We start from the raw sequence: 27,697 nt of genomic DNA, 5'->3' as shown, positions 1-27,697 counted from the left end.
TACGGATGGATCTGTGGGATGGTCTCTCCAACTGGAACGATGGAACCGATCTTGTCAGATACCTCTCTCAGGAACAGAAACCCAAATGGACAGGGCTGATGACTCATGGATCAACACAGCATGTGTGGAAAGGAAAAAAAATGCTCCAATGGTGCAGGTCAAAAAAAAACCGTGAAGGCTTTATTTGTAAAAAAATTAAACAATAAAATCACGTGAATAGTTATAAAAGGCAGTATGGGGTACTAAGCATGTTACCCGACTAGTTTCGGCTCTAAGCCATCAACAGGGGCATGTATCTGTACCCCCACACTGCTAAATTTATATGTACCAAACAATCCAAAGCTCCTCCCCAGGGAGGGAGGAGACAGGAAGTTAAACAATCATGGTAATGCATGGCATAAGCTGATGCGTATTTTACATATGCAAAACATGTCATACAAGTATACATCATAAAACCATTAAATAAAAATGCACATATGTAGCACAAAAATATAAAAAATGGCTTGCAGAGGGTAAAATTTGACTTATACCAACTATTTGTGTAGCAAACCGTTTATCACAGTATATGTTAAAACATGTCAATGCTGAGTGTCCAACTGGAAGCTGCAATCCGCCGCCAGCCATAACACATCACCCCTTCTGGAAGAAGCACACACTCTCCAGCACCAACATATATAAAAAAAAAAAAACGCACAGAAGCCCAGAACTTGAGCTAACACAATACACAGCTCCTGGAAATCAATCCGGAGCGTGTATCAGTGTACAGGGGACACCCTACATGATTGGAGGACAACGGAGAAGGCTAGGGGGCGGGGCCGGTGACGCGAACCGATAAACGTCCAATCGCTGTCATCAGCCACAGCGGCGCCCCCAGGTCAGGTCCGTATACTAAAGACTAATGGAGGGGGAGGGCCCCAAATCGCAACCTATTAACAGAGAGGATCGTCGATGACTGACAAGCATCAGCGATCCGACGTGAGGTGCAGAGAACGGGCGCGGTGACGACGAATCGACAGCACGGCCGCCCACTGAACTACCGCCGACACCACGTGCGCTCGTCATGTGACATAAACACCATCAGTCTAGGGAAATGAACAAAAGCTCCGGACGTACAGCGAATTACGTGATAACGTCATAATCGGAGAGCCAATCAAATGGGTGTATCAACAGCCGAGGGCTAATAGAGACAATTCAGCTCTGGGGGACACTCGAAGGGTAGGATGGCAAAACATTGATGCAAGAAACAAAAAATGGTTTGAAAATAATCTGTGTCAGTAGACATCCAAATAAACACAGTGAGAGTGCCTTGATGGAATCATATTTGATGGTGAAACTTTATATTAGATATTCGGTGCACATCAGAATAGGACATGGATGTCACAACAGCCCAATGAATGGACGCACGTCAAAAATAATTTGTGTCAGTGGGCATCCAAATAAAAACGATGAAAGTGCCTAGATGGACTACATGTTTAATGGTGAAACTTAATATTAGATATTCAGTGCACACCAGAATCAGACATGGACGTCACAAAGGCCCAATAGAGGGACGCATGTCGAAACCGGGGGGCACTGAAATCTGTGGCTTTTGAGATAACCTTTTCAAAAAAAGGAGAAACATGATACTTAGGAGCTCACGCCCGGTTGATGAAACAGTTGACATCCCAGTCAACGTTCATGCCGTGGGGCGTGTAGCTCCTAAGTTCATGTATCCAGAAGGTCTCTAAGCGGGAGACCCCCCTCACACAGGAGTCACCCCGCCAATGAGGCACAAATTTATCGATAACTTGGAAAGAGGTACCCCTAGGATCTTTCGCATGGCATTCCAAGTAGTGTCTGGAGACTGTGTGCTTGGGGCAGCCCTTCCTAATCTTACCCAAATGCTCATTCACTCGAATGGCAAAGTTGCGAATGGTTCGGCCCACGTATTGCAACTTGCAGGGACATGTAATCAGGTACACTATATAGCTAGTGAAACATGTAGTAAAATGCTTCATCTGATACGTGCGGTTGGTTACAGTGGAAACAAAAGTATCCGTCCTCCGTCGGCCCAAAACATTGACAATGCATGGGTTGCACTTCCGACAGGGATGGTAACCTTTAGTTTCTGGAAAAAATACAACTTTTTTTGGTGGATCTATGACATTGGGTGCAATTTCACTTTGTACGGATTTTGCTCCCCTGAAAATTACACCTGCCCTTTCAGGTAAGGAGGGTCCTAGAATCTTGTCACTACGGAGGACCTTCCAGTGTCTATTGAGTATTTTCTTTATGTCATTATGTTGTACAGAAAAATCAGTGAAGAAGGACCATTTAAACCTATCGTCCCTATCTTTCTTGGGTTTGTCCATAAGCAAAGAAGACCTTTCAAGGTTAGAAACAGTGTTAATAGCCTCGTCCAAATCATGAGTTCTGTATCCTTTATCCAAGAATCTCTTTTTTAAAATCTGGCACTGAGAATCAAAATCTTCCCTCCTGGTACAATTTCTCTTCATACGAAGGAATTGACCCTGAGGGACAGATCGCAGCCATTGATGGTAATGGCAGCTATCGACCGGAATATAGCCATTCCGGTCAGTTGGCTTAAAGTAAGTCTTAAACTCGAAGTGACCATCAATTGCCAAGATCTCTAGATCTAAAAAGTGGATCGAGGTGGAACTGGCTTCGTATGACAAAATGATACCACGATCGTTGTCATTAAGGAAGGACATGAAGGAGTCAAGAGACTCCCTCGTGCCCTTCCAAAGGAGGAGGATGTCGTCGATATAACGCGCCCAGAGAACCAGTTCGGGTCTAGGTCTACGTAGGGTATCGACGACATCCTCCTCCCACTGGGCCATGAAAAGATTGGCGAGGCTGGGGGCATATTTGGCCCCCATCGCCACGCCTTTGACTTGGGAAAAAAACTGCCCCTGAAACCAGAAGTAGTTGTGCTTTGTGGCGAAGTTCAGTAACTCCATAACAAAGTTCCTCTGGATCACAGAAAGGGAAGAGTTACGTGTAAGGAACAGTTCCACCGCGGCCAGGCCCAATTGATGGGAAATACATGTATATAAGGCAGAAACGTCAGCCGTCACCAACAATATTTCACCCTCATAATGGACAGACTCAAGTAATTTAATAGTGTCCTTAGTATCCCTCAGATATGAGGGAACCGATTTTACAAGAGGCTGAAGATAGAAATCTATATACCTGCCGATACGCGATGTCACTGAGTCAATCCCGCTGACGATGGGTCGCCCAGGGGGATTGACAACGTCCTTATGGACCTTCGGCAGGTAATAGATGACCGGAATACGCGGTGCCAAAGGGACTAGGTATTCTGCTTCCTTTTTGTTTAGGATGTTGAGGGCTGAACCTTCTTTAATTAAGGCTGTTAAGGCCTTTTTGTATTTGGAGGTGGGATCTCCAGGGAGGATGATATATGTGGTGTTGTCACCCAGCAATCTATTCATCTCCTGGAGGTACGCTTCTTTGTCCAATATCACCATTCCCCCGCCTTTGTCGGCTGGGCGAATGATGATATTTTTCTTGGCACAGAGGGTCTGTAGACCCGCTTGTATAGTAGGATCTTGATGGATTCTCTTTTTGGGTAGCTTGTCTAAATCGTTCAAAACCAAACTGCGGAACACGTTGACAGAGTGGGCTGTGTTAGCCGCAGGGTTGAATAAAGAGGGATTGGACAAGCCAGAGTGTATGGTCGCTACATTCAAGGTAGAGTTAGAAGTGACAGAGTGTGTGGTCACTGCATGTGAGGTAGAGTTGAATATGACGGGGGGGGGAATGGCTGACGACGTCAAAGTTCCACCCTGTTGGGTGGACATAGATTGGGATAAAAAGTGTCTCTGTATATTCAATTTACGAATAAATTTTTGCACATCGATGAAAGTGGAAAAACCATTGAGCTTCCTCGGAGGAACAAATTTCAGACCCTTGTCAAGGACAGTTTGTTCATCTTCAGAAAGGGTAACTGAACTGAGGTTAAATAGACCTATGCCTCTGAGATTTTTCTTTTTTTGGCGCTGAACACGCCAGCCACCTCTGATACCTCGTTTGGTCTTTGGCTGCGAGGTATGTGATAAGTGGGAGGGTGGAAGCCCTGTGGTCTGGGAAAACCCGGTTCCTCATACCACCCATCATGAGAACCTCTAGGGTGGTCTTCGCCATCCCCATAGTAGTGAGGGTATGGGCGGAAGTCATAATGGGCTTCATATGTCTCTCCCATGCGTGGAGCATTAGAATATGAAGTCCTCACTGGGGTGTGATAGGTGGATCCCCTTCTAATTGGACCGTTCTCCTGTGTCCACCTAGAAGGGCCCACATCATATTCTCCAGAATGTGTATAATTAGGGTCATGTTGGATATAACCTCTATTACCCCGATTGTGGCCCCTCCCTCTATATGGGAAACCCCTGCTATTGGAAGAAGATCGATGTCTACCACGACCCTCTACATGTGGGGGGGGATGTTGTTTGGGGGGATTCTTGATGTTAGTATCTCTTTTAGGAGGCGGTCTTGTGGAAGGCTGGGAAGGAGCCTCATAGACCAGCGTCCTATCAGAGATAGCATCGGGAGGTGCAGAAATTTCCATATCCGAATGAGCATTAGCAAGGCTAATGGAAATTTTCTTCTGCCAATTGAAGACAGTTTTGGCTTTATAATCAGCTATATCCCGATTGTATTTCTTTTGCTTCTTTGTCTTCTGCTCTCTCTCCTCTTTTTCAAGCAGAGTTGTTAGACCAGAAGACAAAGAAACATAGGAGTATTGATAGAGGGAATGAGTCTTTCTCTAGTTTCCTTGATACCGCACGTATCAGATGAAGCATTTTACTACATGTTTCACTAGCTATATAGTGTACCTGATTACATGTCCCTGCAAGTTGCAATACGTGGGCCGAACCATTCGCAACTTTGCCATTCGAGTGAATGAGCATTTGGGTAAGATTAGGAAGGGCTGCCCCAAGCACACAGTCTCCAGACTACTTGGAATGCCATGCGAAAGATCCTAGGGGTACCTCTTTCCAAGTTATCGATAAATTTGTGCCTCATTGGCGGGGTGACTCCTGTGTGAGGGGGGTCTCCCGCTTAGAGACCTTCTGGATACATGAACTTAGGAGCTACACGCCCCACGGCATGAACGTTGACTGGGATGTCAACTGTTTCATCAACCGGGCGTGAGCTCCTAAGTATCATGTTTCTCCTTTTTTTGAAAAGGTTATCTCAAAAGCCACAGATTTCAGTGCCCCCCGGTTTCGACATGCGTCCCTCTATTGGGCCTTTGTGACGTCCATGTCTGATTCTGGTGTGCACTGAATATCTAATATTAAGTTTCACCATTAAACATGTAGTCCATCTAGGCACTTTCATCGTTTTTATTTGGATGCCCACTGACACAAATTATTTTTGACGTGCGTCCATTCATTGGGCTGTTGTGACATCCATGTCCTATTCTGATGTGCACCGAATATCTAATATAAAGTTTCACCATCAAATATGATTCCATCAAGGCACTCTCACTGTGTTTATTTGGATGTCTACTGACACAGATTATTTTCAAACCATTTTTTGTTTCTTGCATCAATGTTTTGCCATCCTACCCTTCGAGTGTCCCCCAGAGCTGAATTGTCTCTATTAGCCCTCGGCTGTTGATACACCCATTTGATTGGCTCTCCGATTATGACGTTATCACGTAATTCGCTGTACGTCCGGAGCTTTTGTTCATTTCCCTAGACTGATGGTGTTTATGTCACATGACGAGCGCACGTGGTGTCGGCGGTAGTTCAGTGGGCGGCCGTGCTGTCGATTCGTCGTCACCGCGCCCGTTCTCTGCACCTCACGTCGGATCGCTGATGCTTGTCAGTCATCGACGATCCTCTCTGTTAATAGGTTGCGATTTGGGGCCCTCCCCCTCCATTAGTCTTCAGTATACGGACCTGACCTGGGGGCGCCGCTGTGGCTGATGACAGCGATTGGACGTTTATCGGTTCGCGTCACCGGCCCCGCCCCCTAGCCTTCTCCGTTGTCCTCCAATCATGTAGGGTGTCCCCTGTACACTGATACACGCTCCGGATTGATTTCCAGGAGCTGTGTATTGTGTTAGCTCAAGTTCTGGGCTTCTGTGCGTTTTTTTTTTTTATATATGTTGGTGCTGGAGAGTGTGTGCTTCTTCCAGAAGGGGTGATGTGTTATGGCTGGCGGCGGATTGCAGCTTCCAGTTGGACACTCAGCATTGACATGTTTTAACATATACTGTGATAAACGGTTTGCTACACAAATAGTTGGTATAAGTCAAATTTTACCCTCTGCAAGCCATTTTTTATATTTTTGTGCTACATATGTGCATTTTTATTTAATGGTTTTATGATGTATACTTGTATGACATGTTTTGCATATGTAAAATACGCATCAGCTTATGCCATGCATTACCATGATTGTTTAACTTCCTGTCTCCTCCCTCCCTGGGGAGGAGCTTTGGATTGTTTGGTACATATAAATTTAGCAGTGTGGGGGTACAGATACATGCCCCTGTTGATGGCTTAGAGCCGAAACTAGTCGGGTAACATGCTTAGTACCCCATACTGCCTTTTATAACTATTCACGTGATTTTATTGTTTAATTTTTTTACAAATAAAGCCTTCACGGTTTTTTTTGACCTGCACCATTGGAGCATTTTTTTTCCTTTCCACACATGCTGTGTTGATCCATGAGTCATCAGCCCTGTCCATTTGGGTTTCTGTTCCTGAGAGAGGTATCTGACAAGATCGGTTCCATCGTTCCAGTTGGAGAGACCATCCCACAGATCCATCCGTACAGAGCCCAGGGTCCGCTGTGACCACCATGCTGTATCCGACTTGATGTTAGTACTAACATGCAAGTCCACCGTAGCTGGTAAGAGTATCCACCCTCTTTATGATTTTCTGAAGATTGTTACAGACAAGCCATGACTGCTACTTTCTTTATCTGAACCAGCATTACGTTTGAAGTGTTTTATCCTTCCACTGGGAAGCATACCTATGAACTGTTTCCATTTGTTCATTGAACTTTTCATTGTTCATTGCACCTGGTCGGTGTTTCCATTCACCTGTTAGGTTATACACACATGGACTCATTACAAGCATTGCCCCCATGCTGAGTGAATTCCCATTCACATTCCTCACAGTCCTCTGTTGTTCTCACTTCCAATGATATGTGATTTTGGCAACATTTTTCCACTCAATATCAACTTTAGCGCTGCACTTATTGTTTTCTCTTTACAGAACTGTTTCAGTTCAGCAATATTCTTGAGATGTCTGGTGTAAATCGCTTTCTTGAGGTCATGCCACAGCATCTCAATCGGGTTGAGGTCAGGACTCTGACTGGGCCACTCCAGAAGGCGTATTTTCTTCTGTTTAAGCCATTCTGTTGTTGATTTACTTCTATGCTTTGGGTCGTTGTCCTCTTACAACACCCATCTTCTTTTTTTCTTCTTTTTTTTTTTTTTTTTTCACTTCAGACTCTACCTCATAGAGTGCGTGTTTTATGCTCATATTCTGCGTACCAGCCCATTGCATCTCTATTTTGGTTTGGCATCATTAGTGTTGCTTTTCTTTATACCCCTTTATTTTTCTTTATTTTTTTTTTTTTTTTTTTTTTTTTTTTTTTTTTTTTTTTTTTTTTTTTTTTTTTTTTAAATTTTATATATATATATTTTTTTTTCTTTTTCCTTTTCCTTTTTGTTCTGATTTTTCTCTTTTTTCTTTTTTTCTTTATATTCATATGCTGTTGTAACATGCACTTATACGAATAAACCAATATGAACCCAAATGTTACTCCATTTGCAAAAGAGCCAAGAAAAAACAACAAAAATTAACCATTTCAAATTTTTACCCCCCCCTTACCCCTACCCCTCCCCCCCCCCTGTCTCACCTTAGACATTCTCTTCATACCGGTAGGTCTTTCTAATTTTCTTCTAAGGGAGCGTTTAAATTTCTTCCCGTAGGTTTTCTGCGTAACTCCATGTTTTCTTGAAGATCCTCCAGTTTTCCCATTTTGTGCTTAATAAGATATTATTACCCTCTAACCCCTCTTTTAGTTCTTCCATTTTGTATGTTTCTTCGACCGCGTCGATCCATTCCCACATTAAAGGGGGGTCTGGATCTTGCCACCTTCTAGGAATTAATCTCTTAGCGGCATTCAGGAGGTGCGGTACCAGTGAGTCCCTATACCTTTTAATGCCTTCTTCTCCCCCATGAAATAAAACAACCCATGGGTCCATCTTTATCTTTTTCTTTGTGATCTCTTCCACGCAACCCAAAATATTTTCCCAATACTCTTTTATCTTGGGACATCCCCACCAAAGGTGTGCCATATTTCCTGGTGATCTACAACCCCTCCAGCAGTCCCCTGTCTGCCCCTCTTTAAATTGTTTTAATTTATCCGGTGTCATATACCAACCGGCAATGCATTTATAACACATTTCCGCCGTGCGGCTGTCAACTGCGGAGGAGTGAGTCAGAGCCAACATTCTCTCTATTGTGGTCCTATCCCGCTGTGTGCCCAATTCCCTTTCCCATTTTTCAATGAATGGAGGTATGTCCGGCTCCCCCATCTTCAGTAGGATCCTATATAGTTTTGAAACAATACCTTTGGATCTTTCTGTGGTACAGATTTTCTCAAGATCTGACAACTGGTCTCCCGACCTCAAAGGGTGGGGAAGACCTTGTATAAAATGGTTTAGCTGCTGATACCTCCACTCATTGATTTCCATTAAATTTTTATTAAGTTTTAACTCCTGCAGTGTTCTAATGTGACCCTCACTCATTATATCTCTTAGTTGTGCAGTGTCTTTTTTAATCCAATGCCCCCCAACTTGTGTCTTACCCGGTGCAAAAAAATCGTTGTTTTTCAGTGCTATGAGAGGTGAGTTGTATTCTTTCTCAATTTTTTTATATACTATATCCCATGTTTTCAGTGCCTTTTTTGTTATCTCGTGTAGATTTGTATCCAGTGTCCTAAATTTGGGGGGATTCCAGATTATCTTATCTAACCTTGCCTGTGATATTTCGTTTTCTAAACTTACCCACCTTTTTTCTTTATTGACTCTGGCCCACTCCACCACTCTTGTTAATATCACCGCATCGTAGTATCTCTTAACATCCGGAACGGCGAGTCCACCCTTTTTTTTTGGTTGCCTTAATGTTTGAGAAGATATCCTATGTTTCTTATTCTTCCATATAAAGTTCATAATTAATTTATTGAGGGCCGAGAGTAGCGTTCTCGGGAGGGCTATGGGGATCATCTGGAATTTATATAGGACCTTTGGCATGATAATCATTTTGCAATAATTGATTCGTCCTATCCATGATATTGCTCTGTTTTCCACCCTTTTTGTCTCTTTCTTAATTTCGTTTAACAATGGGATGAAATTTATCGCGTAGGTTTTTTTGATTGATTTTGTTAGCAAGATCCCAAGATATTTAAGTTCGCTGACCCAGGCGAAACGATGGTTCATTTTCAGGGATTTTTCTTCTATCTTACTAACATTTATACTCATGATCTCCGTTTTGGTGATATTCAATTTGAAATTTGAAAATTCTCCATATTCATGGCAAAGGCTTAGTAGATTTGGAATTGATGTTTTGGGTTCAGTTAAATAGAAGAGGACGTCGTCTGCGAAAGCTGCGAGTTTATGTTCCTCCTCTCCTATTTTGATCCCTTTTATTTTTTGGCTGTTACGAATCTTGGCTAGCAGGGGTTCCATTGACAACACAAACAGCAGTGGTGACAATGGACACCCCTGCCGCGTTCCATTTTTCATTTGAAATGTTTGCGAGAAGCTGCCATTTATTTTTATTTTTGCCGAGGGGAACTGATAAAGGGCGGCCACCCAATTCATCATCCCCTTGCCAAACCCTATCTCCTTTAAAGTAGAAAGCATGAATCCCCAGTCTACCCTGTCGAACGCTTTCTCTGCGTCTATCGACAGGAGTAGGCCTGGGGACCCCGCTGATCTCATTTTCCGGATTATCAAAAGTGTTCTTACCCCGTTATCCCTCCCCTCTCGCCCCTGAATGAAACCCGTCTGATCTGGATACACCAATTTATTCATTTCCTGCTTCACTCTCCCGGCCAATATCCCTGCGAACAGTTTTATATCCGTGTTCAGCAAGGATATTGGCCGGTAGCCCGAGCAGCCCTCCAAGTCTTTGCCTTCCTTCGGGATAACAGTTATAATTGCTTCCGAGGCCTCCTTACTTAATTTGTGCCCCTTCCCAAGGCCGTTAAAATACTTACATAGCCTTGGTAGTAGTATCTCTTTACATTTTTTGTAGTACAATACTGTAAAGCCATCTGGGCCTGGGCTTTTACCTGAGGCTGAGTTTGTTAGTGCTAACTTGATTTCATTTTCCGTGATTGGCCTATCCATCCCCTCGGCATCAATTTGACTAATTTTTGGGAGTCTTGCATCTTTTAAAAAGGTTGAAATCTTATTTTCTTTCTCTCCTATCTGCCAGGTCTTTTGTTCTACTGAGTATAATTTTTCATAGTATAATCTAAATGTTTCGGCGATTTCTTTTGTTGTATGGACAACCTCTCCTTTTTCATTTTTAATTTTGTCAATATAATTCCTTGTTTTCTTTTTTTTCACCAGCCGAGCCAAATGTTTGCTTGTTTTATTTCCCCACTTGTATCTTTCCCCTGCTATTGAGTTAAATTCTTTTCTTGTTTCCTGATCCATGAGATCTTTAAGTATATTTCGTTTATTGACCAGGGTTAGGTATACATCTCGTTGCTTACCTTCTTTTTTGTGTTTTTGTTCTAAGCTGAAAATCTCATCTATTAATTTTACTTTTTTACTGGTTGCTTCTTTTTTTCTCCTTGCTCCTTCCGAGATCAGAACCCCTCTTATCACTGCCTTGTGGGCATCCCATATGGTTGCCGCCGAAATTTCCTCAGTCTCATTCATCTTAAAATATTCTTCTAGTTCTTTTTTAACCCTTGTTAAGCTTTTTTCCTCAATCAGTAGTTCCTCATTTAATCTCCAGCTTTGATAAGGCCTTTGATTGCCCAAAATTTTTATAGATATACTAATGGGCGCGTGATCGGAGATCGTCATGGGCTCTATTCTCGTCTCGACCACCCCCTCCAGCATTCTATGATCAACAAAGATGTGGTCGATCCGAGAGTAGCTTCCATGCACCTGGGAATAAAATGTATAGTCTCGCTGAGTAGGATTAAAAATCCTCCATGTATCTACGAGCTGACTTCTATGTAGGCTAGCTTTGGCCTTTCTTAATTGTGTGTCCTGAGTTTCTAGTGTACGGTGGGACTTATCCACTTTCGGATCCATGCAGAAGTTTAGGTCTCCTCCTAATATTATCTTTCCCCTGCTGAAGTCTTTTAATTTCCCTAAAATTCCCAATATGTATTTCATCGGGGAGATGTTAGGTGCATATACGTTTACCAGGGTATACTCTTCTTCCTCCAATTTTCCTCTCAAAAAGAGGAATCTCCCTTCTGGGTCAGTTAGTCTATCTGTAGGCACAAACCTAGTCCCCTTGGCTACCCCTATTGCGACCCCTCTGGCTCTCTTGGAGATGGTGTCTCCATAATACCAAGTGGGAAAGTCTGGCGAGTACATCCTTACGTTTGACCCTATTGTCAAATGGGTCTCTTGTAGGAATACAATATCTGCCCTGTAGTGTTTCAGTTCCTTTAGCACCTTATGTCTCTTGTATGGGCTGTTTAGACCCTTGACGTTGTATGAGAGGCATTTAATTACTGGCATCTTCGTTCTCTTTTTTTTCCTCCCTAGGTCTGGGTCTGCAATCTTCCTTTCTATGGTTTACACTCTCGTCTAGTTGTCCAGGTGAGACAGGGCTTCTTCCCCCCCCCCCTCTGTCCCTCTCCCCTCTTCCCCCCTCCCCCCTCCCCCCCTCTCCCCCCCTCTAACCCTTCCCCCTCCTTCTCCCCTCCCCCCTCCCCTCCTCCCACTTCCCCATTTGGCCTATTAAAGGCCCCTGAACCAACTGTCATGTCTTGGTTCAGAACACTCTGGGTGAGGTTTTTTGGGATTTTCCTCCCCCTCCCCTATCTTTTGGATAGAGGGGGTGGAGGGTCGGTTACACCTATCTCCCCCCCATCCCCCGGGAACCCTCTCGGGTCCCGAAGGCAAAAAGGGGGAGAAAAGAGAAGACAAAAAAGACAAAATCAAAAAGAAAGGAGCAAAGCCCGACCAAGGGGACCATCCGAAAAAAAACGGAAAGGGTCTGAGAGGAAAAAAAAAACACAAAAAAAGAAAAAAAAATGAAAAACAAAAAATATATATGTTGTACCGAAAGATCTACCAGGCCGGAAAAGAAAGGGAGAGAGTGGGAGGGGGTCTCTAAATAGAGCCCCCTCTCTCGCTCCACCCCTCCCCTCAACTCCAGCCTGGGAGATCGGGCACCTGAATGTCCAGTTTCCTACAGAACTCGTTTAAATCCTCGGGGAATCTCAATATTGCAGATCTTCCCTCTCTTGTCCCAATTAGACAGGCGGGGAACCCCCAAGTGTATTTGATATTCAGATCTATCATCTGTTTCAGGAGCGGTTTTAGCAGCCATCTTCTTGCCAAAGTTTCAGGGGCCACGTCGGTGAAGATCTGGAGGTTCACCCCTTCAAAGACTATCGGGGGTTGCCCCCTCAGCTTCTTCCAGATTTCTTCCTTGTCTACAAAAAGTCGGAACCTTATTATAACATCTCTAGTTCGCTCCGAGGACACTCTTTTCGGATTTCCTACTCGATGTACCCTTTCGATCATGATTGGATTATCTGCCGATCTTTCCAGTAATGAATTAAATATCGTCTGTGTTATAGTCCTGAGGTCCTCCCCCCTCTTCTCTGGTATTGACCTTATCCTCAGGTTTTGTCTCCGGTTTCTGTTTTCCTGATCTTCTAATTTATAGAGAATGTGCCTCTGTTGTAATTGAATCTGGTTGATCTGATCTTTTAGTGAGATTGATTCTTGTTCTTGTTTCTCTATTTGTTCCTCTGCTGATTCAAGTCTGGAGAGCATATGGCCCAAATCGGTCCGCAGATTCTGTATTTCCCCCATTATCGTATTTTCCAATTTTTGCAGCATCTCTGCCATTTCTCCTTTTGAGAGGGACTGTGCATCTGATCTTTGTTCATCCGTCCTGCTGCTTTCCAGTCCCCCTACTACGGACCCTTCATCTCTTGATTCCATAGATGTTTCTCTGGAATTTTCACTCTGTGGCTTCTTATTTTCAGTCTTCTTCGCTTTATTTACTTGTTGTTGTTGCTTTGTTACTCCCTGGGCTCCAAGAGCTCGTGGGCTTTCTCCTCTGGTCACGAAGGGTCTTATTGAACTTGTTGCTGTTATGTTGCTTGGGGTAGTGGGGGGTCCCCCCTTTGTTGATCTGCTTATCATTCTGCTCATGTTAATTACCTTCCTTCTGATTCTCTTCCCCAGCTTGACCTTTTGTTTCCAGCAGAAAAAAACACACTTGATATAATGGAGGTAACCCGTATGGGGTACCAGGTGCGATGGGACTGGAGGTGTCGAGGTGTTTTTTTTTTTTTTTTTTTTAATGTGTTATCCAATTTTGATCAGAAAATCCGGTATACTTATAATCATGGGCAGGACTTCTAAGCAATTTTCCCGATTTTTTTCCTTTATTATTTCTTTTATTTTAACCCTTCTTATAGGACCCTTCCCCTATTTCATACGTTTATTAGTGATTTTAGGGTGTCTCCCGGTCTGATTCCTAGAAGAATAGTGTCTGCATCTACTAGGGGAGTAATTTGGACAGTGGTTCACCTATTTCGCATTCACTATTAGGGCGTTGAGGGGAGGGGTACAGGGTGACTTTAGGTTTCCTTCCCTTTACAATCTCTTTTCTGGCTAATTTAATGGCCTAAGAAAGTATGGTACTCCAGGGAAATGGGAGGATTCCCGTATCGAGGGGGGACCTAGGGGTCTCTCTGAGGGAGGGGTACTTATAGTTGTCCTTTGGTCCACAGCGACCTAGAGGGTACAGGGGGATGCCCCCGTCTTTAGAATAATATATGAATGGAGGGAAAAAATATATTTGTGTAAATTTGCAGATTTGCCTGTTCTGACTTTTTCAGCTGTGATGTGGTTAGTCTCCTTTAGTCAGTTGATGTGTCCTTATCTACCCTTCTATTCAGGGTCATTTAGAACAGGCAGCTGCTGCTTATCTATAAATTCTCGATTTCCTCAACTATTTGGGTCCTCCTGTTCACGGATGGGGGATTTTTCTATACCCCATCCAACCTTGCAGGGTACATTTTCCCAGTATAATCAACATCCATATTCTATGCCCTGTTTGGCACAGCTTATCATACAAAGGGAACGTAAAAAAAAAACAAGCAGCATGTGAGATATCACATGCTAAATTTTTCCAACGAGCCTGGTGTGTCTCCCTTTTGCAAAAATGTTCACAGAGATTTACTATATGCAGCCCTTCTGAATCTTCTTAAAAAAAAAACGTAATCACAATTTAAAAGTATACCTCACGTCTCTTGTATCCACTGGGAGAAGTGCAGTCCTTTCATCAGAGCTCAGCATATCGCTGGCTTACCATACTCACGTCTGTGGTTTGTAGCCAGGCAGGAGAGAGTGTGGTCGGCGGGTGCTGTCCTCCCGGTGCTTGCCCTGCTTGACTTACTTCTTATGTCCTCAGTTTACTTGTGTGGGCTCTGTTTCCTAATGCAACGGGACGGTGCGGCCAGCAACCCGCTATCTACAGCTCTCAGTGCGGTGGAGTTCGAGCGGTCCCGGCGGCTCCCTAGAGAGCCGATACGGAAGCTGTGCAGCGTGTGCGTGTGAATGGGGGGGGAGCCGCTCTCTCACTTGCTGTAGTCCGTCCTTCCTCCCGACTCTCCCATAGCTCTTCCTCCTCACCCAAGAGCGCGACGCGTCCTCACGTCCTCACGTCCTCACGTGCACGCCCATTCTACTCGCGCGTGCTGACGGGAACAACAACACCCATCTTCTGTTGAGCTTCAGCTGGTGGACAGATGACTAAGTTCTCCTGCAAATTGTCTTGATAAACTTGGGAATTCATTTTTCCTTCGATTATAGCAATCCGTCCAGGCCCTAACGCAGCAAAGCAGCCCCAAACCATGATGCCCCCACCACCATACTTTGCGGTTGGGATGAGGTTTTGATGATGATGTGCTGTGCCTCTTTTTCTCTACACATAGTGTTGTGTGTTTCTTCCAAACAACTCAACTTTGGTTTACACAGAATATTTTGCCAGTACTGCTGTGGAACATTCAGGTGCTCTTGTGCAAACTGTAAACGTGCAGCAATGTTTTTTTTTTTACAGCGGTGGCTTCCTCTGTGGTATCCTCCCATGAAATCCATTCTTGTTTAGTGTTTTACGTTTCGTAGATTCGCTAACAGGGATGTTGGCATATGCCAGAGACTTTTGTAAGTCTTTAGCTGACACTCTAGGATTCTTCTTCACCTCATTGAGCAGTCTGTGCTGTGCTCTTGCAGTCATCTTTACAGGATGGCCACTCCTAGGGAGAGTAGCAGCAGTGCTGAAATTTCTCCATTTATAGACAATTTGTCTTACTGTGGACTGATGAACAGCAAGGATTTTGGAGATACTTCTATAACCCTTTCCAGCTTTATGCAAGTCAACAATTCTTAATCATAGGTCTTCTGAGAGCTCTTTTGTGCGAGGCATCATTCACATCAGGCAATGCTTCTTGTTAAAAGCAAACCCAGAACTGGTGTGTTTTTTTTATAGGGCAGGGCAACTGTAAGACCCCTTTCACACTGAGGAGTTTTTCAGGTGGTACAGTGCTAAAAATAGCGCTGCTATACTGCCTGAAAAACTCCTGCCCAGCAACCTCAATGTGAAAGCCGGAGGGCTTTCACACTGAGGTGATGCGCTGGCAGGAGAGAAAAAAATCTCCTGTCAGCAGCATCTTTGGAGCGGTGAGAGAAGCGGTATGTATACCGCTCCTACCCATTTAAAACAATGGGAAACTGCGGCAATACCGCCCGCAATGCGCCTCTGCAGAGGCGTATTGCGGGCGGTATTAACCCTTTATCGGCCACTAGTGGGGGCTAATACCGCACCGCTAGCGGCCGAATCCCGCGGGAAATCCGGCGGTATTGCACGGCTATTTTTAGCGGCGCTATACCGCCACCGCGGCTCCCGCCCCAGTGTGAAAGGGGCCTTACCAACACCGCCAATCTCATCTCATTAATTGGACTCCAGTTGGCTGACACCTCACTCCAATTAGCTCTTGGAGATGTCATTAGTCTATGGGCAGGGATATGCAATTAGTGGACCTCCAGCTGTTGCAGAACTACAAATCCCATGAGGCATAGCAAGACTCTTGACAGCCACAAGCATGACCCCCAGAGGCAGAGGCATGGTGGGACTTGTAGATTTGCAATAGCTGGAGGTCTCTAATTGCTTATCCCTGGTCTAGGGGTTCACATACTTTTTCCACCTGCACTGTGAATGTTTACATGGTGTGTGCTATAAAAACATGGTAACATTTAATTCTTTGTGTGTTATTAGTTTAAGCAGACTGTTATTGTCTATTGTGACTTGGATGAAGATCAGATCACATTTTATGACCAATTTGTGCAGAAATCCATATCATTCAAAAAGGGTTCACATACGTTTTCCTAAAACTGTATAGTGCAACATTAAAGTGTATTTTACAGTGCAGGTAGATCTCATTATCAGTTGTAAATTAGATTGAAACACCGTCTGACCCAACAAAGGGTTAAAGATTTGTAGAAATTGGGCTTCTGCATTCTATGTTAAAAAGGGAAAACTTGGTGTGTCTCATTTTGTTGAGTTTTCTCAATTCTAATTGTTTAGAATAGCTTACAGTCTGCCCAAGGCTTGCTCTAAACACATAACTAGAAAGGTAAGGAAAAAAAATGTAGAATTATGTTGAGGTATGCTGTGTGAAATTTAATACAAAACATGTGCATACTGAAATATTTTGTTTCGTAATTTCGTTTTCGTCCGAAAAATTTATTTATTTAGTTACTCCCGAAATTCGTTTTTATTTATTTTGTTTTTCGTCAAAAAAATGGATTCGTCCGAAAATTCAAATTAAGATCGAATCTGTCATTGAAGGCTTATGGTGTCTGTCGAATGTTCTAAGAAGAAGAAAAAAAAAGATTCAACAGAATCTTAAAAAAAATAAAAAATAAATGTGACTCTTCATGTCGCTCTATGTCGAATCTTTTCTCTCTGTCGACTCTTCATGTCTCTATAATGTCGAATATTTTCTCTCGTCGACTCTTCATGTCATTATAATATCAAATCTTTTCTCCTTATGTAGAATAATATTGGACTAATAGAGTTAAGGTTAGGCACAATTAAGGTCGAATCTGTCATTGAAGGCTTATGGTGTCTGTCGAATGTTCTAAGAAGAAAAAGGAAAAAAAAAAAAGATTCAACAGAATCTTTAAAAAAAATAAAAATTTGACTCTTCATGTCTCTCTATGTCGAATCTTCATGTCTCTATGTCGAATCTTTTCTCTCTATGTCGACTCTTCTTCATGTCTCTATAATGTCGAATCTTTTCTCTCTATGTCGAATCCTTTCTCTTTATGTAGAATAATATTGGACTAATATAGTTAAGGTTAGGCACATTCGACCGCAACGAAAACTAAAATAAAGCATGTGTTTATGTCGGACCTTTCGGTTTTCGTTTTCTGTGTTTTCGTTATTTTTTTGTTAAAACGATAACGAAAATACCTGAAATTCGGACGAAAATGCATTCGGACGAAAATGAATGCACATGTCTACAAAACATACATACAGTGTATAGTGGGGTTTTCTCAAGTTTAAAGGGTCACTAAAGGAATTTTTTTTTTTTAGCTAAATAGCTTCCTTTACCTTACTGCAGTCCTGGTTTCATGTCCTCATTGTTCGTTTTTGCTTTGATGTTGCTGTAATTCCTCTCTGTTCTGGACACTTCCTGGTTGTCTGTTTCCTGATCACCACAGTACTGGGAGATTTCTCACTGTGGTGACTAATCAAGGAGGTGTGATTACTGTGTGTCGGCACCAATTCAGTTTCGTTTTACAAAGCATCACTGCCCTCTATTGGCTCTTTGTCTCTGTACATCAGAGAACCAGGAAACAACAGCAAAAACTAAACTAAACTGTAGGCACATTACCGTATTTGCCGGCGTATAAGACGACTGGGCGTATAAGACGACCCCCTAATTTTCCAGCTAAAATGTTGGTTTTGGGATATACTCACTGTATAAGACGACCCCCTTCCTACTAGTCATGCCTCACCTCACCTCACTGTGCCATTACATGCCAGACTGTGCCACCATTACATGCGTTACTGTGCCACAATTACATGCCTCACTGTGCCCAATTACATGCCTCACTGTGCCCAATTACATGCCTCACTGTGCCCAATTACATGCCTCACTGTGCCCCACTACATGCCTCACTGTGCCCCACTACATGCCTCACTGTGCGCCACAACATGCCTCACTGTGCCCAATAACATGACTCAGTGTGTCACTGCTTACCTTATCCGTGACATGCAGACCGCGTCCGTCCATTTTTCAAAAGCCACGCCCCTCTTACTGCTGTTCCGGAACAGCAGAAAGAGGGGCGCGCCTTTTTTTTTAAAAAGGACGACGGCGATCTGCATGTCACGGTTCCGGATAAGGTAAGCATTTAGTTACCGGCGTATAAGACGACCCCTGACTTTAAAGAAGAATTTCAGGGGTTAGAGTAGTCTTATACGCCGGAAAATACGGTATATGATAGGTTTTTATCTATTTTTAATCATTTTTAAAGGGAATTCGTTAACTATTATGTCTCTATACCCTGTACATTTCAGCAAAAAAAATGTTTTCCTTTAGTGACCCTTTAACTGCAAAAGTGGAAATACACTTTAGGGAATCTAGAGCCAGATATGGAATCTATGAATGGCCTGTAAAACATTATGAGCAAATCTGTTCAATATATAATGCCCCTAAAATATCTAGGTCAGTCCATCTCATCCATCTTGTAAAACTTGGTATTCCACATGAATTTCACAGTCTTTCCACTTGATACCTCGTGTTTTATTCTTTCACCTGCTGAGTCTTGCTGCTCTTTCCACCTGATCCATCATGGTGATCTTTTCAGATGTTTTGCTCAGCTGCCCCTTCCACCTGAATCCTTCTCACAATTTCCCACTGGACTTCTAGTTACTCGGCTGTTTACTTCCACTAATTTCTCCAGCATTGGACCTGGTTCACGCTAGTGCGATTTCAGCAACATGTCATGGAAATCACAATGTTTTCAATGGTGCCCATTCACATCAATGCAACTGAGCACAGAACTATTTTGAAAAAGGATTGTGTACTACTTTGGTTCGATTCAAGTGTAATTTTGGTCCCATAGAACCTGTGAAACACATCCAAGTTGCAACCAAGTCACACTACATAATCAACGGAAAATCAGATGTGTGAACTTGGCTTTATCTTTCCCACTGATACCTCTACTTGATCCTACCAGCATTATCCTTCCAGCTGATATCTCATGTTGATCCTATAATACGTACAACAGGATTTCAGTTCGTAAACAGAGGAATTCTTGAGGCATATGACATAGACGTAGCTATTTTACAGGCGTTTTCCTGGCATTTGTTCTGTAATTTTTGAAGCGTTTTCAAAGTAAAGGTCACCAATGTAAAAGCAGTAAAATGCCTGTAATCTGCCAAAAAAGAAGCTCCTGTCCTTTTTTGAGCGACAGGCGTTTTGCTTTAGGTGATAACGCTCAGATGTGAACAGGGGCCATTGGAACGAATAGGATTTTGCTTGTTGGGCGTTTTTAGAGCTAAAGGCTTACAGCAGAAAAATGCCCAAAAATTCCTAGGTGTGAACAGAGCCTAAATGGGAACAGTTTTCCCTAGAGACATTGGGATTATTGCAAAAGTAGTTAATGGAAAGTTGGCACAGTAGGGGTACTGAGGGCTAAAATGGGTGATAATTAAGAATGCTGGTATAGTTGTGCAGGGTATTTGATACAGTGGGTCAGAATTGGAGACACTAATTCCTGGTTTGTTGTGCTGTTTTAGAACATGCTAAACAGAAGATCTTTCAGTGATGTTTTGCCCGAATCCCCAAAATCTGCAAGGAAAAAAGAAGAGGCACGGCAGGCAGAGTTTGTTAGGATTGGTCAGGTTAGTATTGTGTATCTTTTTATTGGGGTGAGATGTGTTGGAAAAGACAGCGGAACATTTCTTGAACTATGTGAGCACACAATCTTCCACTGCATAGCTTAAAAACCTTGGGCAAATCTCTGACGGTATGTAATGTAGTGCTGTAAGCTTCTAATGTTGCTGTCTGTTCTCTGTGATGTTGTAGTGTGTGTGATGATATTATATGAACCTCTTTTAGGCACTGAAGCTGAAGACCATAGTTAGGGGAGATGCACCAACTAGTCTGGCCACCACAGGGCTGTACCGGAGGGAGGTAAGATGTCCACCATCAGTTATCTAGGACAAATACAGGAATGTCCTAATGACTAGAAGTTTTATTTGTAGTTTAGATGCTATGGTAAACCACAAAAAAAAAAAAAAAAAACACAAATCATATCCTTTTAAATGACATCACAACCCATCAATACAATTTTTATATTTCAATTTTTTATTTTTTAAGTAATAAGACAATGTCATATAAGGCACAATCTTTAACCAATAGTGCAAACAGATGTTAAACCGAACACAAATACCAGAATGCTTTTTCCCTCAAAATATCCATAGACATAAGACCTCCTTAAACAGGGAGATCTCAATATTAAACATTCTCGGTGGGAATACCGGTAGCGATAACAAAACAGTATAGTAAGATACAAATTATTATCAATAGGGTCAAGGAATACATGTCCCCATCAATTAAAGAGGTTGTATACCCGCATTTGTTTTTTACACCTGAAAAGTAAAAGCCATAATGAGTTAGTATGCACCGCATACTAGCTCCTTATGAAATACTTACCTTAAAACGAGGTGTAGGGAACATACCTGGTCTACGCCGAGCGTGATGTCGTCTTGCTCCGGCGTGTCTTCCGGGTATCGCCGCTCCAGCGCTGTGATTGGCTGGAGCGGCGATGTCGTCACTTCCGCGCATGCGTGCGGGAGATTTCATTCCGGCAAGGGCCGGCGGTGGCCGGCCCTTTAGCCAAGTTTCCCCCCTGCGCATGCGCCGCTGCAATCAGCGGCACATTGCGAGGGGAATATCTCCTAAACCGTAGAGGTTTAGGAGATATTCTCTATACCTACAGGTAAGCCTTATTATAGGCTTACCTGTAGGTAAAAGTTTAAAAAAAGGGTATACAACCACTTTAAGCCCAGGTTCACACTGGGCTGCGGGCATTAAGCTGTGCGAGTTCAGCTGAACTTGCACGATTTCACTCCCGATTTCATCATTGCACAGATGCCAATGTAAACTGCGGCCTGAAAACACAAAAAGTAGTACAGAATCCTGAAATCGGTGTAGCGGCGCACATGCGGCATTGCACCAATTAGGATGGTGCCATTGACGGCAAATGCCTCCGATTTGACATGTCACCAGGGCTAAATGTAGATGCTGCCCACGGGTTGTAGTGGAAATATAAGTATATCTCTACAATATATGGGGGTATAATACAACAGAACAGGGGATCTATTTATCCCCAATACATACAATTCTTATAATACCCTGATGCAGTATGTGAGCTGATGGGACAAAAGCACTGATATCACACTACTCTATAGAGAACAAAGAAAAGTTTGAGGGGTTATTGCCTGGAAGACATGCAACTTTATCACAGCACTAGAGGTACCCTATCAAATTTCCAGTGCTGTGGCCTTTGTTGCTTATATATGCACTAATTCTGTGACCTTCCCACCCCTAGAGCTGCTTTTACAGCAACATCCACAAATGTTACCAGCAGCCTATCCATTCTTCATGGCAGACTATTTCTCATTGTGTCTGCTTGCTGTGAGTGGGCACATACACCACATCTAAAAGATGTCCTTCTTCAGTTCCTTCTTCCAATGCACAGCAAAGATGTGTAGACACTAATCAGAGGGAACGTTACAAAAAGATGTGAAGAGATTGTGTTAAATGTTTGTTGTGTATTCTAAAGCTTTACATCTGTAATACTGTATGCATACAAGTGACAATAATGTATATAACAGTGAATAAGATCACTGGAGCCTTCTGGAGTTGGCAGGTCAGTTTGGGAACATTTCATATAAAGTAAGACCTTGGATTGCAAGCATAATTTGTTCCGGGAAGCATACTTGTAATCCAAAGCAAATTTTCCCATAAGAAATAATGGAAACTCAAATGATTTGTTCCACAACCATAGGTCTTTCAGTTTTTAGTCCATAAAGATTATAGCAATGTGATAGCTTCAGGCCCGTCGGAACACAACAGGCAAAGCAAGCAACTGCTTGGGGCCCCGAGCTGGCCAGGGGCCCCGAGCTGGCCAGGGGCCCCAGCAGGACGGGCCCTTACCTTGCCGCTGTGCAGCCGCTTAGGGTGCCTATGTTTGTCCCTGGTCCTGTACAGTTTCAATGGAGGACACAGCCTGTCAGCCAGCACAGCCACTGCATTTCCTGGACTGGTTGCTAGGGCCGCACCGCTTGGCGTCTAGTAACCAGTGATGTCACTCACTGTCAGGAGGGAAGCCCTCGCTTACTGCTGCACAACTCTCTGGGGCCCCGCCCCTCCTCCGGCGCCCAGTGGCATTTAGGGGTCTTCACTCGTCTCCATGTGATCTGAAGCTTTCCCAGGCAGCTGCACACTGGCTGCTAACTTCTCTCTCTCCCTCCCGCACTCCTTTGGGCATAACAGCAAGTAGAAGAACCGTGCTGGCAGTGACAGTGAGTACACTTGATATATCACAGGGATCCAGCCTGACAGATGCCTCTGATCCTTCCCACGCGTTCCCCCTTCCTCTCCCTGTGCTTGATAATGGAGGTGAAGTCCGCTCCAGCCAGCTACTGTCTCTGTCTGATGTTTTTACAATCACTCCACGGTGCCTCTCTGATACTCCCCCGTGCTCCCCCCCCTCCTCTACTTGGGCTTGATAACAGAGGTCACTGCAATGGCTCGTTTTTAGCCTCACAGACTGCACACCTCCTGTCCCTGCTTTCTCAGCATGCCTGGTTGCTGCTCCCTCAAACACCACAGTAGAAGAGGGGGCACATTAATGTCTGATTCACACTGCTGCAATGTCATACATCACATGTGATTCGCACCTCACTGCTGTGCAAATCTCATGTGATGTCTGTGAGTCTTACCCTAAGGGGGCTCTCTACCACTGGAGTTGTCTGATTTTTGTGCTGGAGCTAGAGAATACTCAAAACTTGCTGTGTTGGAAAGGTTCTGGCTACAAACAGAGCACACAAGTACTGTACATAAGCTGACATGTTGTAACCTATCATTTTAAAAAAAAATGTAATGTAGCGGGCGGGGAGGGGGTGTGTTGTCATATTCTGCTCCCTATCGCAGAATGTTGCAGAAGTCACGTGGCGGCCAACTGCGCATGCGCAATGCGCTCCAACGGCAAATGCGATGCGTTCCACAGGATTTACGACACTACACTCCAGTGAACCCATCACAATTTGTCACACGGAGCGGGGGGAGAGAGAGAGAGAGACACATTCTGAGCGACAGAGAAATAGACATATAGAGATACTGAGATACATTCAGAGCGAGAGAGAGATGGCGTACATATATTGTATATAACGGAAGTAATGCACATAGGGAAGGTAATCACCCCCCTGAGCCCCGGTTCTCTCTCAGTATCTCTATATCTGTATCCCTCTCTCGCTCTGAATGTATCTCAGTATCTCTATTTCTCTCTCGCTCTGAATGTGTGTGTCTCTCTCTCTCTCCCCTCGCTCTGTGTATGCTAATATGTCACTTCCGTGACAAATTGTGATGGTTTTACTGAAGGGTAGTGTCGTAAATCCTGTGGAACGCATTGCACTTGCGGTTGGAACGCATTGCGCATGCGCAGTTGTCCGCCACGTGACTTCTGCAGCATTCTACGATAGGCAGCAGAATGTGACAATACAGGGGCCCCCAGGGGGTGGGGCATAAAAAGAACATAGGGAGGGAGGAGGGGGCCGGCGGATGTAAAAAGAACATGGGGGGGTTGGGGGGCCTCCATGTCCATTTTGCTTGGGGCCCCCAAATTCCTTCAAACGGCCCTGGATAGCTTGTGTAACCATAAAATGACCATTCACAAATGGAATCCTCCACAAGGGGATTAGAAGCAAAATCCAGCAGGAGCTACTGAGTATAAAAGAGAAGAGAGGCGCCTGTGTAGCAATATGGTTATATTTAATGAAGGTACAACATTTAGCAACTCACATGGTTGATTAAAATAGGCACATCTAAGTATGCAGGCATCGGTGTAAAGCGATCCACATAGACCATCCTCCTCACTGCTGGCTCTCACCGCTATCAGTCTGCAATCATGACCGGGAAGACTCCAGCAGAGGGATCTGAAAGCGAGGCCTGAATCGTTCGTGGAAAGGACGACATCAATGGCGGCGAGGAGAATGGTCTATGCGGACAGCTTTACACCGGATGCCTGCATACTTAGATGTGCCCGTTTTAATCATCAACCATGTGAGTTTCCAAATGTTGTACCTTCATTAAATGTAACCATATTACTACACTTAAAGGTGCCTCCCTACTATTTTATACTCCGTTGTGACATGACGCTACTCTTATATCAAGACATCGCTTGTATATCAAGTCAATATTTATTTAAGAATTTAGCTTGTCTTACAAAACGCTCTTAAACCAATGTTTTACTGTAACTGTTTGGATTCAGGTTAGTCATAGCATAGTGCTATGCTGATCCTGTCCATTCCTGATATTACTGGACCAGGATTCAGCATTGTATGGTCCAGGCCCGTTTTTCATATGTTTATCCTGTATAAAGAAACACAAGATATTGTGATCATTTAATAATGCCTCTGCTTTAATTCGTAGCCCTGGGAGTCTCAGTGTTTTTGCAACAACTTCAGCCATGAAGCCATCAATGGCGATTCCTGGGGTCCATCACTCTTCCTGTCCACAGATGCCGGAGTGTTGCTAATAGATGGTGAGTATCCTATCATTATCACCTCTGAAGCCATTGGGTCAACATTACAGTGGGGTAGCTAGATAAGTTAGAAGGATAGATCAGAAATGGTAGACCCCATATGTGCAGGTTTCCTTTTTGTTCACATTGCATTCTAATACACAGGAACCAGGAATCCTTGTCCATTTTGCTCACGGCTCACTACCAGAAGGTGAAGGCTGGTTGCTATGGGTTACTGGATCTCATTAATTAGGGGTTTGGCAATAGTGGATGTGATGTGAATGTAAAAAAGAGCAGTTACATAGATGGTGGTCTATCTAATCGGTGAGCTTGCAGTATAAAGCACTGCATTTTCTGTAATAAACCCACAAGGCTCTCTCAGGGGAACAATTGCGGAGCTGCAGCTTTGAGGCATAAACGAGTAAGATCTTGCCGCTCGCAGTCTCATTAAAGCTGTTCAGTTCCTTATTGATTCATTTATTTCACTTGTTTTATTAATGTAATGCGCCATTGCCAATTACTGGCTATTTTTAGCTCTTGCTGTTGAAGGCTACAAATTAGCGAGACGTTAATGTTTCCCCAGCTGGAGACGGATAAAACAGAGATTAATGTCTGAGCGATTTGGATCTCCCCCTGTTATACATTTTTTTGTGTGTGTGTGTGTAAAGTCTGGACGATGTGAACATTATCCACTCCATGTTCTTCTGTAAATAGGAATGCAGGAGGCTGTTCTATTTCTCTCAAGGTGGGGTTTTAGGCACAGGTTGGCACTCCAGCAGTGTATGGTATGTTGTGCCCAGTACTGATGAATGACCTCTTTTCTCACAGATGGCCAGCCGGAAATTGCAGTTTTTGATAAAACACTGCAGATAAAACAGATGCATGTCCTGGAAATGCTGGATCTCCTCCTCACCCGAGTGGACAAAGGTGAGGCCACTTGTCATCTTGTTAAAGGGGCTTTACCCTGTAGTAGGGGCTTTAACAGTCAGCTTATAGGAGAGGCTCTTTCTGTTAACCTGTGAGAGGGACTCATTTTGTCAGCCAACAGGAAGGGCTCTGTCTCTCACCTTAAAGAGGGAGCTGTACCTGCACCCAGTAGAAGGTGCTATACCTGTTACCCTATTAAGGGGCTGTACCTTCTCGCCCTGTAGATGGTCTCTGTGTTTTACCCTATAGGAAGGGCTCTATTTGTCACCTTATAGGAGAAGCTCCATCTGTCACCCAATAGGAGGGACCCTGTTACCATATTTTTGGTCTTTGTTTAGCTAAAACTGCACCAAAGATAGGGCTTGCGTATCATATTAATGTTGGGGGTGATGGGGCATGTTGCTGAGTCTCCCCCACTGGAGACATTATTTGAAAGGTATTAGAGGTCCTATACTCCTATAGCATGAAATATCTATATAACCTTATACTATATTTGTAATTCTGCTCAACTAATGTAATTTACATAACTCTGCCATACTGCACAGCTGGAAAAGTCATTATACTTCTACTTTACTGCTGGCCAGGGCGTATAGACAGCTGAATTTCTGATCTAGGACCAGCTTGGCTTTACAGTGTGGCAGATGTATATAAATCCCAAGACTGAGCAGTACAAGTCCTTTAGCAGGTAAAACAATTCTCATATCAATTGTGTAATTCTATTAATGTGTGTTAATGTGTAAGAAACCTTGCCGAAATTGTATGTGTCCTCTGTAACGATATATACAGTATTGAAAAAAAAATCATATTTTCTCATCATGTGTTGCTGATCCTCTTACCAGACAGGATCTCTCCGAAAAAACAAACTGTGTGATCTCTAATTTAACCCCTGATATATGCCCTGTTGATTTATGTGGCATATATACTTTAATGACAGGTTCACATGAATTAGAGTCCTGAACTTAGAAAACAAAAGACCAGGTTGTAGTCTTGCAAGTCTCGAAAAAATAGCTTGATGCTAAAAAAAAAAAAAAAAACACAGATCTAGTAGAGTGCACCTTGACAAGAACGGGTGGAATCCGATCCTGTAAACCAGCTTTGCTCAACCTTGTTACCCCAGAAGTAGGTGGGCAATTCATTTTTCCAAGGGGCCACATGGGAAACTGGAATCGTTGTGGAGAGCCTAACTTAATTCTGCTCAAAATTGTATTTTTGACCTGCATAAATATATAGAAAACAAACGCCTAGTGCTAAGAATAATAGGTACAACTGCTCATGAAATGGGTCCCTTTCAGGTGGGTGGTCAAGAGGTGGTAAAAAAAACAGCTGGCTGAGCTGCAGTTCTTCTACTGCCCCCCAGCCACCCACCCGAACTGTAAAATAACAGTGGCCCAAAGCTATTCACATACCACGGCCGTGACATTTTTAAATTGGCGTGCAGAGTTTGACAAGCGACACTGCGCTGCAACTTGGCATTATGGGGATAAGTCAAGAGGTGATATAACGGAAACAAAAACAGAATAATTCTGCACTGTCTGAGATGGTAAGCAGCTACAAAACCAATCGACAAGTGGAAAGAACATAAAATGAATAAACATGTATCTGTGAGTACATATAACGAGTAAATATAAAGAAAAAAGTCTCTATAGTGACATATATAAAAATGGTGATAGTCCA

General features: G+C 43.4%; 1 protein-coding gene across 4 annotated transcripts in view; it reads left to right on the top strand.

The window, feature by feature from the left end:
• The window catches only part of GARNL3 (GTPase activating Rap/RanGAP domain like 3), a 295,858-nt gene that overhangs the window by 223,965 nt on the left and 44,196 nt on the right, over nucleotides 1-27,697 (top strand). For all 4 annotated transcript variants that reach the window (XM_040324016.1, XM_040324018.1, XM_040324017.1 and 1 more), the window contains 4 exons: nucleotides 20,085-20,189; nucleotides 20,407-20,481; nucleotides 25,006-25,117; nucleotides 25,925-26,023. In XM_040324016.1, the coding sequence (XP_040179950.1) occupies nucleotides 20,085-20,189; nucleotides 20,407-20,481; nucleotides 25,006-25,117; nucleotides 25,925-26,023 (391 nt within the window). The remainder of the gene's footprint in view (nucleotides 1-20,084; nucleotides 20,190-20,406; nucleotides 20,482-25,005; nucleotides 25,118-25,924; nucleotides 26,024-27,697) is intronic.

Source organism: Rana temporaria, chromosome 9 (assembly GCF_905171775.1).
Source record: "Rana temporaria chromosome 9, aRanTem1.1, whole genome shotgun sequence".
Taxonomy (NCBI): domain Eukaryota; kingdom Metazoa; phylum Chordata; class Amphibia; order Anura; family Ranidae; genus Rana; species Rana temporaria.
This window is presented reverse-complemented; position numbering and strand designations above follow the sequence as displayed.